The sequence below is a fragment of the Silurus meridionalis genome, chromosome 25 (genome assembly GCF_014805685.1).
Source record: "Silurus meridionalis isolate SWU-2019-XX chromosome 25, ASM1480568v1, whole genome shotgun sequence".
Classification (NCBI taxonomy): Eukaryota; Metazoa; Chordata; class Actinopteri; order Siluriformes; family Siluridae; genus Silurus; species Silurus meridionalis.
Genome location: NC_060908.1, coordinates 421,661 through 440,000, shown reverse-complemented (window position 1 = coordinate 440,000; position 18,340 = coordinate 421,661). Strand labels below are relative to the sequence as shown.

General features: G+C 42.9%; 1 protein-coding gene across 1 annotated transcript; it reads left to right on the top strand.

Annotated features, from left to right (window-relative positions):
* The first annotated feature begins 3,386 nt into the window (after window positions 1-3,386).
* Window positions 3,387-15,602, top strand: LOC124379000 (transmembrane protein 47-like). Its single transcript, XM_046838976.1, has 3 exons — window positions 3,387-3,673; window positions 13,217-13,357; window positions 14,731-15,602. The coding sequence occupies exons 1-3, from the start codon at window positions 3,475-3,477 to the stop codon at window positions 14,910-14,912; spliced, it is 522 nt and encodes a 173-aa protein (XP_046694932.1). The 5' UTR covers window positions 3,387-3,474; the 3' UTR covers window positions 14,913-15,602.
* Window positions 15,603-18,340: the final 2,738 nt, after the last annotated feature.

Sequence of the window (18,340 nt, the reverse complement as noted above, 5' to 3'; positions counted from 1 at the left end):
TGAGCATCATTTTAAATTCAAAACCGAACAATAATAATAATAATAATAATAATAATAATAATAATAATAATAATAATAATAATATTAATAATAATAATAATAATCAGCTCACTGCGCGCGCCTCAGCAACACAATATTGAAAATAAATTTATTAAAGATGCGGTTCATCATTCAGTCTCTCACGCGCAGTGTTATTTCCACTTCCGCTCCCATGACGCTTTTTATCATCGCGGTTGCACGTGCATTGTAATAAATCCCACGCGCACTAATGAAGTTTAATACCCGTGATTGAATATTCTTCTCCGAATCCATGTGTGGTGTAGAGAGAGAGAGAGAGAGAGAGAGAGAGAGAGAGAGAGAGATACTGAGAGAAAGTGTGTCATAATCGGGGTTGCCAGATTGGGGCGGGTGTTACCACATACCGGTAATTATCGGACAGTTTTATTCTAATCACGGAGATAACTCCAATCATTGGGTTCAACTGCAGGGTTGCCAGATTGTATAAACTGTTTATGGTACACAGGGTTGCCAATATGGACTGTAAAGAGATTATTATAAGATTCTGTCTGAATTGAATAATGATTATATAAGTGAATTGTTGTATAAATTTTAGAGGACACTGAATTCAGCTTGAGATGAAATTATTTTCACGTTCACAGTATTTACCAGAAGCCCTTATCCAGAGCTTTATTCAGTCTTCATAAGTCAGTGTACAAAAAGACATTGTTCAGGAGCTGTGTGACCGGTGCTATTCTGACCACTTCACTATCACTAGTGAACATTCAGGGAAAGAACACTGTGAGAGTGAACGCTTACAGATACCTGGGTGTTCATCTGAACAGCAAACTGGACAGATTACTGAGGCAATTTATAAGAAAGGGCAGAGCAGACTCTTTCTGCTGAGGAGACTGAGGTCTTCAGGAGTGCAGGGAGAGCTACTGAAGACCTTTTTTGACTCTGTGGTGGCTTCAGCCATCTTCTATGGTGTGGACACTTCTATTACCCTGGACACTGTACAGGAGGTGTGAGAAGGAGGATGGGAGCTAAACTACCATCATTACTGCAGAACATCTCTCACTCCCTGTATGAAACAGCTTCATCTCTGAGCAGCTCCTTCAGTGACACAATGTTCAAGTCAAGTCAAGAAGCTTTTATTGTCGTTTCAACCATATATAACTGACGCATTACACAGTGAAATGAAACAACGTTCCTCCTGAACCCTGGTGCTCCATAAACAATCACAGAAAACACAGGGTTAAGGATGGTGAGTGTCCTCGCCACAAGTGCATCGTGTGAAACCTGGTGTAAACAATGCAAAGACAACACAAGACAGTGTGAAACCTGATGTATATTACACACTGCGGTGTGAAAAAGAGTAACGTAAACATTGTAAGAAACAAAAATTGAAACTAAATGTTGTGCAAAAGAGCAACAGCAGCAGTCCAGTAAAGATGTGCAAAAATGGCATGTGTGTGTTTGAGTCCGGGTTGTACAGATCAGTCACACAGTTGTGTGTGTGTGTGTGTGTGTGTGTGTGTGTGTGTGTGTGTGTGTGTGTGTGTGTGAGTTTCAGTTCAGTTCTGTGTTGAGAAGCCTGATGACTTGAGGAAAGAAACTGTTTCACAGTCTGGATGTGACGCTTCCCTGATGGCAGGAGGGTGAAGAGTGTGTGTGAGGTGTCTGTGTGAGGGGTGTGTGTGAGGTGTGTGTGCAGGGTGTGTGTGAGGTGTGTGCAGGGTGTGTGTGTGTGAGAAGTGTGTGGTGTAAATGTCCATGATAGAGGAGAGAGAGACTCTAATGATCTTCTCAGCCGTCCTCACTATCTTCTGTAGGGTCTTGTGATCCGAGACGGTGCAGTTCCCAAACCAGGCAGTGATGCAGCTGCTCTGGATGCTCTGAATGGTTCCTCTGTAGAACTTGTTGAGGATGGGGGGAGGGAGATGAGCTTTCCTCAGCCTTCTTAGGAAGTAGAGACGCTGCTGGGCTCTTGGTGATGGAGCTGGTGTTGAGTGACCAGGTGAGGGTATCTGCCAAATAAACACCAAGGTATCTGGTGCTCTTGACGATCTCCACAGAGGATCCATCAATGATCAGTGGAAAGTGGCCTCTCTGAAGGAGCGATACAGAAAATCTTTTCTCCCTGCTGCTATTAGACTTTACAATCAGAGCTGCTTCCAGTGAACCAGACACCAAAATACACTGTTATTGTGTTTTTAACTGCAGTAAGAAAGTTTTGTGCAGTGACTGTAATTATTTATCTTATTTTATTTATTTACTTTATTTTATCCCTATATTCTATTTCTATTTTTCATGTTTACGGGTTGGACAGTCGTAAAACGCATTTCACTGCATGTCGTACTCTCCATGTGTATGTGACAAATAAAACTTGAATTTGAACTGTGTAATATGACTGAAATCTTTATTGGTGGTCTTTTTTCTCTTTCTGTATTTATACACTGTGATGTATATGCGTGTATTATGTCTTTACTGTTTATATATTTGCACTTTTCTTTTCTTTGCTGCTGGAACACAGAAATTTCCCCACTATGGGACGAATAAATGTACATCATATCATATCTTATATTTGTTATGTTTGCACTTTAACCTCATAAACAGTATTTTACACACACACACACACACACACACACACACACACACACACACACACACACACACACAGTGTTTTTACTGGAAACCTCTCTCAAGTGTGTGTTCATTACCACAGATGGTTCTGGCATTAAGCACTTAGAGCTGTGTTTGTGTGTGTGTGTGTGTGTGTGTGTGTGTGTGTGTGTGTGTGTGTGTGCGCGAGTGTGAGTGAATGAGATTGTGGTCCATGTGTGTTGCTCAACAATGTCTGTGTGTATGGGTGGAGGTTGAATCTAAATATACTGTGTGTGTGTGTGTGTGTGTGTGTGTGTGTGTGTGTGTGTGTGTGTGTGGCATATTTTTAACACATACTAAAATACCAAACTGAGAAACACGAACCACTGACTCTTAAAACACTCAAACGCACACACACACACACACACACACACACAAACGCACGCACGCACGGACGCCTTTGTAAAGAACCCGTCCCCCCCACTAAGAGAACTGTTTTGTCTGTCTGTCTATTTATTTATCGGTTCTTTCTTTTTTGTGGCGCATTCCTTCCTCCTGTTATTTAATTTAATTTTATTAGATTTTTTTCATCTTTCTTACTTTTCTTTTGTTGTTCTTTGATGTCTCTGTAAGTGATTGATGTGCGGCTTTTTGCCGCTCGGTGGCGCGCGAGCTCTTTCATCTTCTACACTCGCGCGAATGCCAGTCAGCGGAACCGCGCGCAACTCCTACCGTCTACAGCCCGTTAGGGGCGCCCCCTAACCACGCCCCCTAACTTTTCACCTTAGAGAGAGAGAGAGAGAGAGAGAGAGAGAGAGAGACTGGGTCGGTACCGAGGCTGTAGAACCGGGCCGAACGGAGAGCGACATTATGTCAATAAACGAGGTGTACGTGTGCGCGCGGCCGTTCAAGCTGATCGCGCTGCTCTGCGTGTTCCTCGCGCTGTGCCTGGACGTCGTTGCGCTCGTGAGTCCCGCGTGGGTGACGGCGGAGGGCTACGCGCTGTCGCTGTGGGAGTCGTGCAGCCACAACGGGGCCGCGTGGACCTGTACCTCCACCCTCACATCCGGTAAGCGGAACGCATCGGACTCGCACCGCACGCGCCGAGAGCATCGGGTACTGACCATCACACTGATCACAACTTCGACGGACTTTACTGAGTGCACGTGGGCTGTTTGTGTCGGACCACAATTCATCTGTTCATCCTTCTGAACAGTCTATCCGTCTTTCCGTCTCTCAGTCTTTCCATTCGTCTGTTAGTATATGATGGTTATGTCTGTCTTTCTTTCCGTTTGCTTGTCTTTCCATCAGTCCAGCAGAAGTTTGTTCTTTTACCCTCGAAGTTCCCTCAACCTGAAACCCATCTCTCTCTATAATCCTGTTCCACTCGGAGTGTTTATTATATTAACATTATTACCTTCTTATAACTGCTCATAACGCGTTAATCCCGCGCTTGTTTGTCCCTGAGACTGGTGAGAGTGTGCTGGAGATGTGGAGATGGACTGTGTGGAGCAGAACTTCAGAGCTCCATCACCCTGTAAGACTCAACAACACACCCGAGTGCTGAGGGTTTTACACTACAAACAACCAAAATCTCCAGAGAAATAAATCAACAAAACAACAAACAAACAAACAAACAAACAAACACACAAAATTGTGCGTGATTTCCTGATCAGATGGTTTTGTTTCCTTCAGAAGGATGTGGTGTGTGTTGGGATTCTGGAGTGAACACATGGTCATGATGAGATGATTCTCTGTATAAATTGAGTTAAAGTGTAGCTATGAAGTGATTTGTGTTTAGATTTTTACAGATGTTTTATTTTTCACCACTTTCCCAAAATCCTGCGTTTTAAAGTTTCTGATTTTCAAAATGGCCACCGAATTTACATAAAACCCTCAGTGTTCAACCTCATGAAGTTCTAACTGATGGGAATTTCCTGTCTCTTACACACACACACACACACACACACACACACACACACACACACTAATAGAGCAGTGACACTGTGGTTCAGATTGTTCTGTGGAACTTTAACACTGAGCAAGAGCTTCACAATCTCACACAGGAACGTTATACACTCCTGAGTCATGATGTGTGTGTGTTTGTATGTGTGTGTGTGTGTGTGTGTGTGTGTGTGTGTGTGTACCCTGATGCTAAGGTTACACTCAGAGCTCTAGCTAAACACTACACTGCACACATCAATACTGCTGTGTGTGAACATTGTCACTGAACTGTTACTGTTCGTGTGTGTGTGTGTGTGTGTGTGTGTGTGTGTGTGTGTGTGTGTGTGTGAGAGAGATTATGAGTGTGTTTTTCTATAAACAGCTGCAGAAATGTGGAGAATTTTCTACACACCACAGAACAATGGAGCCCCTGTTACTGACCCCCTCTCTCTCTCTTTCTCTCTCTCTCTCTCTCTCTCTCTCTCTCTCTCTCTCTCTCTCTCTCTCTCTCTCTCTCTCTCTCTGCGGAGTGCATGCTGGGAGTGAGTGAGCGGAGCGTGTGGAGTGTGAGCGGGAGCGTGCTTGTCGCGTTTCCTCTCTCATTTTGCATTTTCTATCGTTTGATAGTATTTTTCTTTTATTTATTATATTTTTTTGTAAACATCTGAAAGCCCTCAGTTCTCTGTGTATAGAGAAGGTCTCTGGGTGTCAGCACCTGCACCTCGCTGGTGAGCATGGCGGCCCGGAGCACCGAGGGGTTTAACACTATAACCCGGCGCCACGGTGTGAGGGTGGTGACCGGCGCTAGTGTGGAGGAGTGGAGCCTGGCTGCGGGAAAGGTGGTCGGCCATAAAATGTTGTGGCGGCGTCACGGATGAACAGTGCGGTGGTTCTTTTCGTGAACACTGTGGAAAGGGCGACCAAACTGAACACGGATGGGATTGTAGTCGGGGGTTCACTCATTCATGTGTTCCCCCTTTCAAGCCCATCCAAAAGAGTTACATTGTCGAATGTTCCCCCCTTTATTGATGAAGCGATCTTGGTGAGAGAGCTCTCCCGTTATGGAAGGCTCGTCTCTCCGGTTAAAATGATCCCGATCGGATGTAAATCTGACCTGGTAAAGCACGTAGTGTCCTTCAGGAGATTCGCGTACATGATTTTGAACAGTAACATCACCGAGCTGGAGCACAGGTTAACGTTCAAAATTGATGGGTTCGACTACGTAATTTACGTATCGACCGAATCCATGAAGTGCTTCGGCTGCGGAAAGAGCGGACACCTGGTGCGGGCGTGTCCCCAGGCAGCAGGGGGGAAAGACGGTACAGCGGGCGAGAGCAGCGCGCCGGCTCGTGTTAGGACGGGCCGGAACAGACTGCACAGGCGGAGGGCGAGGTCGGGACGGTTCTCCCGGCCTCGGGGGATGCGGATCCGCCGGCGACGGGCGGAGCGGATTTTCCGGCACTGGCGGCGAGCGGTGCGTTTTTCCCGGAAGCGAGCGGATCGAGTCAGACAGCGCGGCGGCTGCGATGTCTAACACTGATATTCCTGTGGAAAAGTTATCTGAAGTGTCGAGCACTGAAACTAACCCAGTGTCCGGTGGGGAGGTGATTAACACTGGGTGCACTGAGAGCACTGGGCAGACTGAGATCTGTGCTCAGGACAGTAACGCAGAGCTCGACACTGATGATGTGATGATGCACACGCAGGAAATCACTGTCGGTGAAGGACACGTGTTGATGGATGAGATTACTGACACTGTAATGATGGAAGCTGAACAGGTCGCTTTAAAGCCCCGGAAAAGAAAAAGAGGGGAGAAAAGCTGCTTTGAAGTACGCGAAAAAGGCGGACCAAGAAGCCGTAGAAAGTGAAAGTGACACAGAGAGTGATGTGGTTGTGCCTGAGTCCAGTGTTCCCAACCCTGCTGTGAGTAATGCATTTAATAAAGAATATACTGTCACTGATATTAAACACTTCCTTAGAGTCACTAAAAACATGCGTCTGGTGAACATCAGTGATCACTTCCCTGATTTAAAGCGCTTACATGAAGCTATTAAACGCTTCATGAGTGAAGGGTTGTTTGAAGATAAGGAAGTTTATCGGCTGAAGAAGATAATGACGAAACTCACTAACTTGTGTGATGATGGAGGTGAAGTGGTTTAGTTTTCTCAGTCCTCTGTGGCTGCTCACTCTGCTGTTATTAACCCTTTTCTGGTTTGTTATGGATGACATACACATCTCATCTCTAAACGTTAATGGGGCGAGAGATAGCAGGAAGAGAGCGGAGATATTTGAAGTCGCGAGGCAGAAGAAGATAGACGTGTTGTTTTTACAAGAGACCCACAGTGACAGCAGAAATCTCCCTGACTGGACACAAGAATGGCCTGGTCTTTCCTGCCTGAGTCACAACACCTCCACTAGTGGGGTGTGGCTATTTTATTTTCTAAGAATTTTACGCCAGTCACGTGCGATACAGAGGAGTTGGTGAAGGGCAGACTGTTGAAAGTCAGGGCCCAGTTTGACAATCACATTTTTATTTTTATCTGCGTGTATGCTCCGACCTCGCCTGTAGAGAGGCTTGATTTTTTAGATGTTTTCTGTACAGCCATTGGGGCTTGTGATGATGAAGAATTTTCATTTGTGGGTGGAGATTTTAACTGTACAGTAGACAACAGTGACCGCAACCATACAGAACCCCACATGCCTTCCCGCACTCGCCTCACTCAGGTACTTCAGACATATGGTTTATGCGACACGTGGCGCTCATTTCATGGCTCTCGGAGACAGTACACATGGGCTCATGCCCGTAATAATTTTATGTCGATGGCGAGGTTGGACAGGTTTTACGTTTTTAAGCATCATTTAAACATTCTGAAGAGCTGTGTGATCAGCCCTGTTGGTCTCTCAGACCATAGCTTGGTTTCCTGCGTAGCAGTTTTGAATTCTATTAAACCAAGAAGTGCATACTGGCATTTTAATACGGCTCTTTTACAAGATAATAATTTTACGGATATTTTTACCTTTTTTTGGAAAAATTTTAAAGACGATAAGAAACACTTTACCTCCTTGCAGCAGTGGTGGGACCTGGGCAAAGTTCACACCAAACAGTTATGTCAACAGTACACTGCAAATGTCACAAGAGAGTTGGCTCAGTCAATACTGCAATTGGAACATGAAATTTTAGAACTTCACTCCCTTTTACAGCCTGCAGGAGATCAGGACCGTGTTCAGACCCTTTCAGCTAAGAAAAAGAAGCTATCTGACCTCCTAGGGTTGAAAGTACAAGGTGCGTTGATAAGATCACGCTTCCAGAACGCGGACCAGATGGATGCACCGTCTAAGTTCTTTTTTAACCTCGAGAAGAAAAACGGACAAAAGTGTTTTATACACAATCTGCGTTCCGAAACTGGGGACATTTTATCCACTCCCACCGAGGTGCGCGAGAGAGCAGTTGGTTTTTATGAAAAGCTTTACACCAGTGAGCTCGTAGCGGACCAGGTCACAGAGCAGGTCTTCCTGGGAGGGCTGCCCAAAGTCCCTGAACACCTCGATACAACACTCAGTGGGGCAATAACTTCACAGGAGCTTCTTAAGGCCTTACATGGTACAGAGAGTGGAAAGGCGCCGGGTATCGATGGGCTTCCAGCAGAGTTCTACAAGTGCTTCTGGGCCGTTGTGGGGGAGGACTTGCTGGAAGTACTTAACAGCAGCTTAACTGGAGGTTTGCTTCCACTGAGTTGCAGGAGGGCAGTCCTCACGCTACTCCCAAAAAAAGGAGACTTAACGTACATACAAAACTGGAGACCTGTGTCCCTATTGTGCAGCGACTACAAACTGCTCTCTAAGGTTTTAGCTACCAGACTGGGAAGCGTTCTGGAAGAAGTTATTCATTCTGATCAGGCTTACTGTGTACCGGGGCGGTCGATATTTGACAACATCTCGCTGGTTAGGGATCTTATTAGTGCATCGGAATTGTTCGGGCTGAAAATGGGTCTGATCTCCATAGACCAGGAGAAGGCGTTTGACAGAGTGGAGCATGATTTTTTATGGAAAACTCTTGAGGCTTTTGGTTTTAGCTCTGATTTTATAAATAAAATAAGAGTTTTGTATTGTGACATTGAAAGTGTACTGAAAGTTAATGGTGGCTTATGTGCTCCTTTTAAAGCGTATAGGGGTGTGAGACAAGGTTGCTCTCTGTCAGGAATGCTCTACGCCCTGGCCATAGAACCGTTTTTGAACAGGCTGAGGAGGGAACTAAAAGGTTTCTCTTTTTCTGGTTGTGGGTCCACTCTCCGTTTGTCTGCTTATGCTGACGACATTGTAGTGTTTATTGACCAACAGACCGACATCGACGTACTGATCAAAATCTCCAGGGACTATGGCACAATTTCCTCGGCCAAGATTAACTGGGGTAAGAGCGTGGCCCTTCTGGTCGGGCGTTGGTCATCTAGCGTGCCCGAACTCCCAGGGGGGCTTCTTTGGAGAAAAGACGGTTTTAAATATCTGGGAGTTTACCTGGGAGGAGGGGCCTTCATGCATAAGAACTGGGAAGGGACAGTCTCAAAAATTAAAGGCCGATTGGATAAATGGAGGTGGCTATTACCCAAGCTGTCTTACAGAGGACGCGTGCTGATTATAAACAACCTGGCGTCCTCCTGTGGCACAAATTAACATGTATAGACCCACCTGTGACGCTTTTATCAAGGATTCAGTCGATGTTTTGGGTTTTTCTGGGACAAGCTACACTGGGTGCCTCAAGGTGTCTTGTACCTACCTAAAGATGAAGGTGGGCAGGGCGTAGTGCACTTACAGAGCAGAACCGCTGCTTTTCGTTTACAGTTTTTACAGAGATTTTTATGCGGTTCAATGTCTTTAAGTTGGAAATGTGTGGCCAGCGCTATTTTAAGGTCTTTTAGGAATCTAGGGCTTGACAGACCTTTGTTTTTATTAGACCCTCGAAGACTGGACACTTTGGGACTACCTGTGTTTTATCACAATCTTTTTAAAGTGTGGAGACTTTTTAAGACAGAGAGAGCCACAGGCACGGACTCACTACACTGGTTACTTCAGGAGCCCCTCATCTATGGAGCCCGTCTGGACATTGCAGGCAGTGCCCTCACCCAGACTCTGCTGGCATCTGGTCTTATCACGCTGAGACACCTGGTGGACCTGGCTGGACCAGAATTCAAGGACGCCAGTGGAGTAGCTGCCCAGCTGGGTTTGAGATCAGTACGGATCGTGGCAGGACTGCTCCGGGGGTGGAACTCTGCTCTCTCACCAGTGGAGCTACGGATGTTAGTGGAGTACTGTGGAGGCTCTGAACAGCCGGATGAGGAGGACCCTTTTCCTGAGCTTTCTCTGTCTCCAGACTTAGAGGGAAGTACTGGTTATTTTTTAGACTGTAAGACTGTCACAGGTATGGACTTCTACATGGTCTCTGGGAAGTTGTTTTATAGAGCTTGTGTTATGGTTTTTAACAGGAAATGTCTAAATGGTAGAGTTGACACACCGTGGCGCTCTGTCCTCGGGCTGGGGGAGGAAGAGCGACCACAGTGGAGAATACTCTACAAGCCACCATTAACAAAGAGAACTGGAGACATACAGTGGAGGATCCTGCACGGAATCATTGCTGTTAATGCCTTTGTCTCGGTTCTGTGTCCAGAGTCGAGTCACGAGTGTCCGTTTTGTCTCCAAAGAGAGACGATATTTCATGCTTTTACTCAGTGTCCCAGACTGAATCCACTTTTTACTCTTTTACGGACTGTTTTTAGCGCTTTTAACAGACCCTTCTCGGTCCAAACTTTTATCCTGGGAGTGAAGTACACCCAGAGGAGGCAAGCGGAATGTCAGCTCTTAAACTTTGTCGTGGGCCAGGCGAAGATGGGCATTTACATCAGCCGTAGAAATAAAATGGAACGTAGGGGCAGCACTGATGCAAAATTGGTGGCAGCAGCAATGATGAAGTCCAGGATTCTAGTGGACTTTCACTTTTACAAAAAGACGGCAAACTTGGTGATGTTCGAGAGAATCTGGTGCAATAAAGATGCACTCTGCTCGGTTTTAGAGGGTGAACTGCATTTTTTGCAGAGCATGTCTTAAAAAATAAAGTGTATCAGATGTCTTTAACGCCTTTTTACGTGGATTGCTTTTTAACTTATTTTTTATCTATTTTAATTTTATATTATTTTTCTGCATTGACTTGAATTGAACCTTTTTACCGGTTGCATTTGTTTGTCCTGAACTTTGGTAATAAAGGTCTTTTTAAAATCAAATCTATCTCTCTCTCTCTCTCTCTCTCTCTCTCTATCTCTCTCTCTCTCTCTATCTCTCTTTCTCTCTCTCTCTCTCTCTATCTCTCTCTCTCTCTCTCTCTCTCTCTCTCTCTCTCTCTCTCTCTCTCTCTCTCTCTCTCTCTCTCTCTCTCTCTCTCTCTCTCTCTCTCTCTCTCTCTGTCTCTCTTTCTCATTCTCTTAGTCTCTCCCCATCTCTCCCTTTGTCTTTTAATATCCCTGTTTCTGTTGTTTCTCTCTTTCTCCATTTCTTTTATTTATTTTTCTTATTCTTTCTTATTTGTATTATCCTGCTTAGGGTTAAAGGTCATGACCCTGGGGGTCAGGTCTTTACTTTTATTGTTAATTTTGTTACTATAAACTCTTCTGTTTTTCTTCTACCTGCTACACACACACACACACACACACACACTTACACACACACACCCGCACACACACACTAGTTATACATTGATTTATTAATTATTATTCATTTATGGAGAAACATATTGGAAAGATGACGTCCTTCTTGCTGTGCACACATCCGCAGCCTCTCCTCAAAGTTCTGCATGTGAATGGCAACTTTCAGCTCATCTATTGTACAAGGTTTTCCAACGTAGACGTTTGATTTGAGGACATACAAACCTGGTGAGCGTGAAGGCTAAGAGACATCACCCAAACATAACAACAGAATTGTTATCTCAAAAATCATTAGATCGTTATTTCTAAAAAAACGTGATGTTCCACGTTCCACTGCCCAATGCTACTAAAACTGAACCCTCTGAACTGCTGACAGACAGCGTGGGCAGTCGCTTCGTTGAAGCTAAAGGAGCATGTGTGAGGGGTTTATAACAGGTTATAGCATGTGTGCGATATTAAACAGTAAATATCATGGATGTTATTAACCAAGCTTTCGTGAAGAAATACAGTATGATATGGTGTGTGAGTGTGTGTGTGTGTGTGTGTGTGTGTGTTCAGTGTTGAAAGATAGCTGATGTTGGTGGTGAAACCAGAGATCTCGTGTATCTGATCAGGATCGGTGTTCGTCAGCAGCCGTGTCGCGTTTCTCTGCGTTTAATCACGAGAGGTGAAACACTGCCATGACGCTGTGGAAGACGAGCCGGGCGTGGCACACGAAACCCGAGCGAGGGGAAAAGGAAACACGGGAGCTATTTGTCTGAATAAGAAGAAACAGATGATGTAGAGTAACTCTCAGAGCGATGAGGGGAGGAGAGAGAGAGGTGAAGATTTCCATCCTGGTACTGATGGGGATGATAAACATGACTTTGTTCATTTTTAGTGACGAAGCTAGTTAAGGTTAGCAAAACATTTTATAGGAACGCTAAAGATCTAATGTTAAAGCTGAATGAAGATACAATGCCAGCGTGGAAACAATAGATCTAGAAGCTAACCAGAGAAAATGTACTGAAGATAGTTAATTTTGTACAGACAGTGCTAGCTGACTAGCATTAGCATCACTGGTTTTGGTGTCAGGTGACGTGTATAACCTGATTATATAATATTTATAGAAAGATGTGGTGTATTCACATTTCTCACACTAACAGATCAGATTATTTATGGATCAAGTAAAACATCTGTGCAGGTGAAATAAATGAAAACACACTGATGTTTCTGGTGAGACGCGTTCTCTCTGCTCCTATCTCATTTACATAATGATGCATATTAATTACTTTGATGTTTGACCTTCAGATGCAGTGCTGAGACTCTGAGATTAACAAAACCCTCACAGAGACAGAGAGAGAGAGAGAGAGAGAGAGAGCATTTCATATAAATAGGAAGCAATTGAAATGTAAAATCAGTTGAGGATATCAGATCATTTAGCTTCTACAGACTACTGCATTTTACATGAGCGAGGAAACAAAAATTAAATATATAGGTGCACCATTCCAAATTAATGTTGACAATTACAAAACGAGGTGGTATAAAAAAGTTTAGAGACTAACCCTGTTTACAACAAGTTCTTTATTTATCTTCATCTTCTGACTTGAAGTTCGGTGCTCCCTGTGACTTTGCGTACAGCCTTATGCTGCCATCTGTTGGCGTGTTACAAAACTAGTCTCAAAGCTTTTTGTTACCACCTCATATAGAAATATAGCAAGAAAAAAAATAAAGTCACAGTTCTGTATATAAGGGTGATTGAAATCCAGGCTGCTCTTTGATCAGGTGCTGTGGTTCCTCCTTGTGACATCATCAGCTGTCAGTGTGACTTTTACACTCTATTCTCAGATGTTCTCAAAGGAAAGTTTTTACACCTGAATCTCAAAGTTTAGAGTGTAAAAGTGGGCAGTCTCTGTATACTGAACTCAAGGTGGTCCAATCATTTCACTTATAATGTATGTATAATATATGAAGCCCCGCCCCTTCCTCTCCCTCTCTCTCAGATTGGCAGGTGGCTGCGTTGGTGTTGTTGTTATCCGGAGTGTGTGTGACGCTGCTGTCATTCCTCATGGCTCTGATCTCACTGTGCAGAGGAACAACCAGGATACACTCCAGGACTGTCTCTGTCTTTCTGTTTACTGCAGGTACACACACACACACACACACACACACACACACACACACACACATCTACATACTCTCAGTCAATCGCACACACACACACACACACACACACACATATCTACATACTCTCAGTCAATCGCACTCACACACACACACACACACACACACACACACTCATATCTACATACTCTCAGTCAATCACACACACACACACACACAACCACACACACACACACACACACTCTTATATCTACATACTCTCAGTCAATCTCTCACACACACACACACACACACACACACACACACACACACACAGACATCTACATACTCTCAGTCAATCGCACACACACACACACACACACACACACACACACACATTCATATCTACATACTCAGTCAATCACACACACACACACACACACACATATCTACATAATCTCAGTCAATCACACACACAGACACACACTCATATCTACATACTCTCAGTCAATCACACACACACACAACCACACACACTCATACACACTATATAAAAGCAGCTGTTGCTGCTGGATTCAAAAGTTAAATCCTTAAATATATGTGAGTAAAAGCTCATGTGGTTGATCATCACCCCAGAACCTTTTCTAGTTTATTTGGAATAATTAAAACAATTCAGATCAGTCCAGAGCTTAATCCTTTTTCACACCCTGCTCGCTCTCTCTCTCTCTCTCTCTCTCTCTCTCTCTCTCTCTCTCTCTCTCTCGCTCTCTCTCTCTCTCTCTCCTCTTTCTCTCTCTCTCTCTCTCTCTCTCTCTCGCTCTCTCTCTCTCTCTCTCTCTCTCTCTCTCTCTCTCTCTCTCTCTCTCTCTCCTCTTTCTCTCTCTCTCTCTTTCTCTCTCTCTCTCTCTCTCTTTCTCTCTCTCTGTGGTTACTTTCTGATTTATTGCAGAGTTTTAGGAGAAGCATAAACACAACAATAAAAACAACAGCAGCACCAAATATGACTTTGTGTGTGTGTGTGTGTGTGTGTGTGTGTGTGTGTGTGTGTGTGTGTGTGTGTGCATATTCCTCCTTTCCTAGTAGTAATTGGTTTTAAACCTAGTGCGGATCCTTTTATAGTCCAGAGCGATTAGAGGGAGTGAGAGAAAGAGTTTTATTATATTGTTATTATAGTTTATTATTATTTCTTAACAACTTATTTCTGCTGTTATGTGTCTGTATGTTCTGTGCTTTCACAATACAAATGTCCATATTTGTCATGCCAGTAAAGGAGGGGGGTTCACACAGAAACACCCAGGATTGACTTCTAGTTCATGACGGTGTTATAACTGTTATAGAAATAAACATTATTATTTTACTCATTAATCTTTTACTCTGTTATTCTCTCTCTCTCTCTCTCTCTCTCTCCCTTCAGTGGTCCTCCAGACATGTGCTCTCATTCTTTATCCAATCAAGTTTATTGAGTATAAAATGCTGCACACGTACCATGAGTTTAATTGGGGTTACGGACTCGGATGGGGAGCTACCATCTTCATGCTGGGCGGGGGGATCCTGCTCTGTCTCCGCACCGACATGTACGAAGATGGAATGTACTAAAGACACAGACATCACAGAAAGCTGCTAGCTGCTAGGTTTGCACTGCAACACTACACACACACACACACACACACACACACACACACACACACACCCTCTTTGAGAGTAAGCTGTATCTGAGGCTACATTTCCCAAAATTCCCTAAACAAACTTTTTAAAATAGACACTGTTCCTTATTTTTTGCAGCTACAGTTAGCACAATGCTACATTAACATAGTTGACTGGCTTAGCTAACATAGCTGATCTACTTGTATAATTTACAAATAAATATAAAAAATATATTATGCTAAGTATTTCTTTGACTTGTAGCAGTTAGAGCTAAGGAAATGCAGAACAGGCCCCGCCCCATTTAAAGCTTAAGCCCTGCCTTTTTTAACCAAACCCCACCCACTGCACTCAGAGTGTTACAGAAGTGTAGGATGCAGATATAACCTTCTATTCCATGTATTACTCTGTATATATCCTGAAATGTAGTATATTATAGATAGAGGAAGTTTATATGTAGCACACACACACACACACACACACACACACACACTGAAGATGAAGGATATATTTTGTTTTATGACGTTTGTTTGATCTTATGAGTTTTTTTGTGATGGATTTGGGGGCGGAGTTACACAGAGTACGAGTTTATTGTATTTCTTCATTTTAATTAAAAAAAATCAATAAACACTGCTGCAGAGTGAATATTAGTGCTGACTGTGTCTAATGTCTCAATAAACACACATTCCTACATTTATTCAGAAATAAAGGATGGTTTATAAAACTCCTCCAAACTTAATGGGAAAAATGTAATTGGTCATTAAATAAAAATGTATATATAAAGTTAGGGAGAGCAGCAGACGAGTAAATAAACAACAGCAGGAAAAAAAAGTCAGAAAATAGTCGACTGAACTGAGTTTAACCACCGATAAGCAATTGGTACATTCCAAAATATTAGATGACTGTACCACTCCTGACAAAAAAGAGGGAGGCGGGATTTATATAAGAAAATTATTTTATATAAATAAATCAATATAAAAATTCAAACCTTCAACACACATTTATTCACAACATCCTTTATTTACTCAGATCTAAAAAAAATTAATAAACTTCACAAAAAAACAATTTAATCACTGAACAATTGTTTTACTGATTCACCAAGTCTCAAATCAGCACCAAAATCCGACATGATGTGCAAATCCAGCAATTAAAACCGTCCGTGTGGAAACACACACACACACACACACACACACACACACACACACACACAAATACATATGTATATATATATATATATATATATATATATATATATATATATATATATATATATATATAGATATATATATATATATATATATATATATAAATTAATATAATTACATTACATTACATGACTGTGTATTTTCTCACACACACACACACACACACACACACACACCAGAGAATTTTCTACACATGATACACACTAATTTTACCAATTGCTTTGACTGTTGACCCCTGACTTTTGAACTCATCCTCACTAAAGCCTCAGAGGAATGTGTATGAGACACTCAGGGTGTGTGTGTGTGTGTGTGTGTGTGTGTGTGTGTGTGTGTGTGTGTGTGGTTGAGTGCAATGAATCAATATTGTGATATTTTCAGATTTGCAGAAAATATTCAGCAGACACACACAGAGATAAGGTTTACACTCCCGGGTCTCGCCCCCACCCCCACATCTTACTCCCCCTGGCCTCACTCCCACTGTCTCACCTTCCTGTCTCACCTCCCCATGTCTCACCTTCCTGTCTCACTCTTAGTATTTACTCTCTCCTCTCTCATGCTCTCTGAAAATGTATGCAGCCTCAGTGTGTGTGTGTGTGTGTGTGTGTGTGAGTGTCTCGTGTGTGTGTGTGTGTGTGTGTGTGTGTGTGTGTGTGTGTGTGTGTCTCAGGTGTGTGTTGCTCAAACTGTAAGAGGTTCATTTATTTATAGCAGTAGTGAATTGGGAGTGTGACAGTTCGGGTGACAATCTATCAGTGACTATGTGTGTGTGTGTGTGTGTGTGTGTGTGTGTGTGTGTGTGTGTGTGTGTGTGTGTGTGTGTGTGGAGAGAAAGAGTGTGTGTCCTGAATTTCAGATGGTGTTCAAAGCTCCCTACTCATAAACTCCTTATTCATTAATCTTTAGTCCTTATTTCATATTTCATATTTCATATTTTAAAACCACACACTTTACTCACCACTTTCAGCTCCAGAAGTATTGGCACCGTATCGGCTACATCTCTGTTAGTTTTACTAGATCTTAGTGCTGCATTCGACACTATAGATAATCACTTTCTCCTGAATCACTTACAGAATTACATCGGCATTATGTAATCTACATCTACCATTTCGTAGATTTAAATGGAGAGCTATCCAGGTTAATGCAAGTAAATTATGGAGTGCCACAAGGTTCAGTTCTAGGACCCCTGCTTTTCACAATATACATGCTTCCCTTAGGAAATATTATTAGAAGGCATGGAATTAGCTTCCACGGTTATGCTGATGATACCAAGTTATATATCTCATCAAAACCAGACTATACACTCAATTAGCTCGGATAACTGAGTGTGTTGAAGAAATAAAAGACTGGATGACCCATAACTTTCTTTTCTAAAATTCTGATAAGACGGAGATTTTGCTCATCGGCCCAAAAACTAGTACACAGAAGCTCCAGCATCTCAACCTGCATTTAGACGGATGTTCTGTAACCACTAGTTCAACAGTAAAAGACCTGGGAGTTATTGACATTGTGCACTTTACACCATTTAAGGCAAACAGCAATAAAAAACATTTATTACATCTGATCAGACAAATATCTGATGGAACCATTCACCATCTGCACCTTCATCAGAACCCAAATCTCTGCCATCTGTTCCATCAAATCAGTCAGCAATGTGACAGATCAGTGATCTGAGACACAGCCAGGGGTTTTAATCGTAATTCTAATTTTTAATTAGGACGGAACTAAACAAAAAAAGAAAAACTGCATGTGAAGTTTCTCCGCCATCTAGTGGTATAATTGTGAATAGCATGAGTAAATCAAATCTCAATAATCACTTTATAATCCAGACAAATTTTAAATCCTCTTTCTGTGGAACTAAAATCTAAACTAAAAAAAAACAGTGATGAAATGGACATTTATAAAATGTATTCCTGATATTTATTCTGTTCACGTTGCTTTTGTCCCAAAAAAATAAAGAAGGAAAAGTTCACAGAAGCTCATGGAGAAGAAAGACGCGGCAGCTGGACAGATCACACAGCTCAGTGTGAAAAACTACAACAATCACAGCTGCTGGTGTATTTACTCTGTGTGTGTGTGTGTGTGTGTGTGTGTGTGCGCGAGAGAGAAGTTTCACACCTTGCAATGTGACTGAGCGCACACACGCGCGCACACACCAGCAGACTCCTTTATTAAATGGAA

Bases quoted from the DNA above. Each gene is read 5' to 3' on its own strand.
- LOC124379000 (XM_046838976.1), top strand. From the start codon at position 3,475: ATGTCAATAAACGAGGTGTACGTGTGCGCGCGGCCGTTCAAGCTGATC. The intron at 3,674-13,216 runs GTAAGCGGAACG...CCTCTCTCTCAG, and splicing joins TACCTCCACCCTCACATCCG to ATTGGCAGGTGGCTGCGTTG. The intron at 13,358-14,730 runs GTACACACACAC...CTCTCCCTTCAG, and splicing joins TGTCTTTCTGTTTACTGCAG to TGGTCCTCCAGACATGTGCT.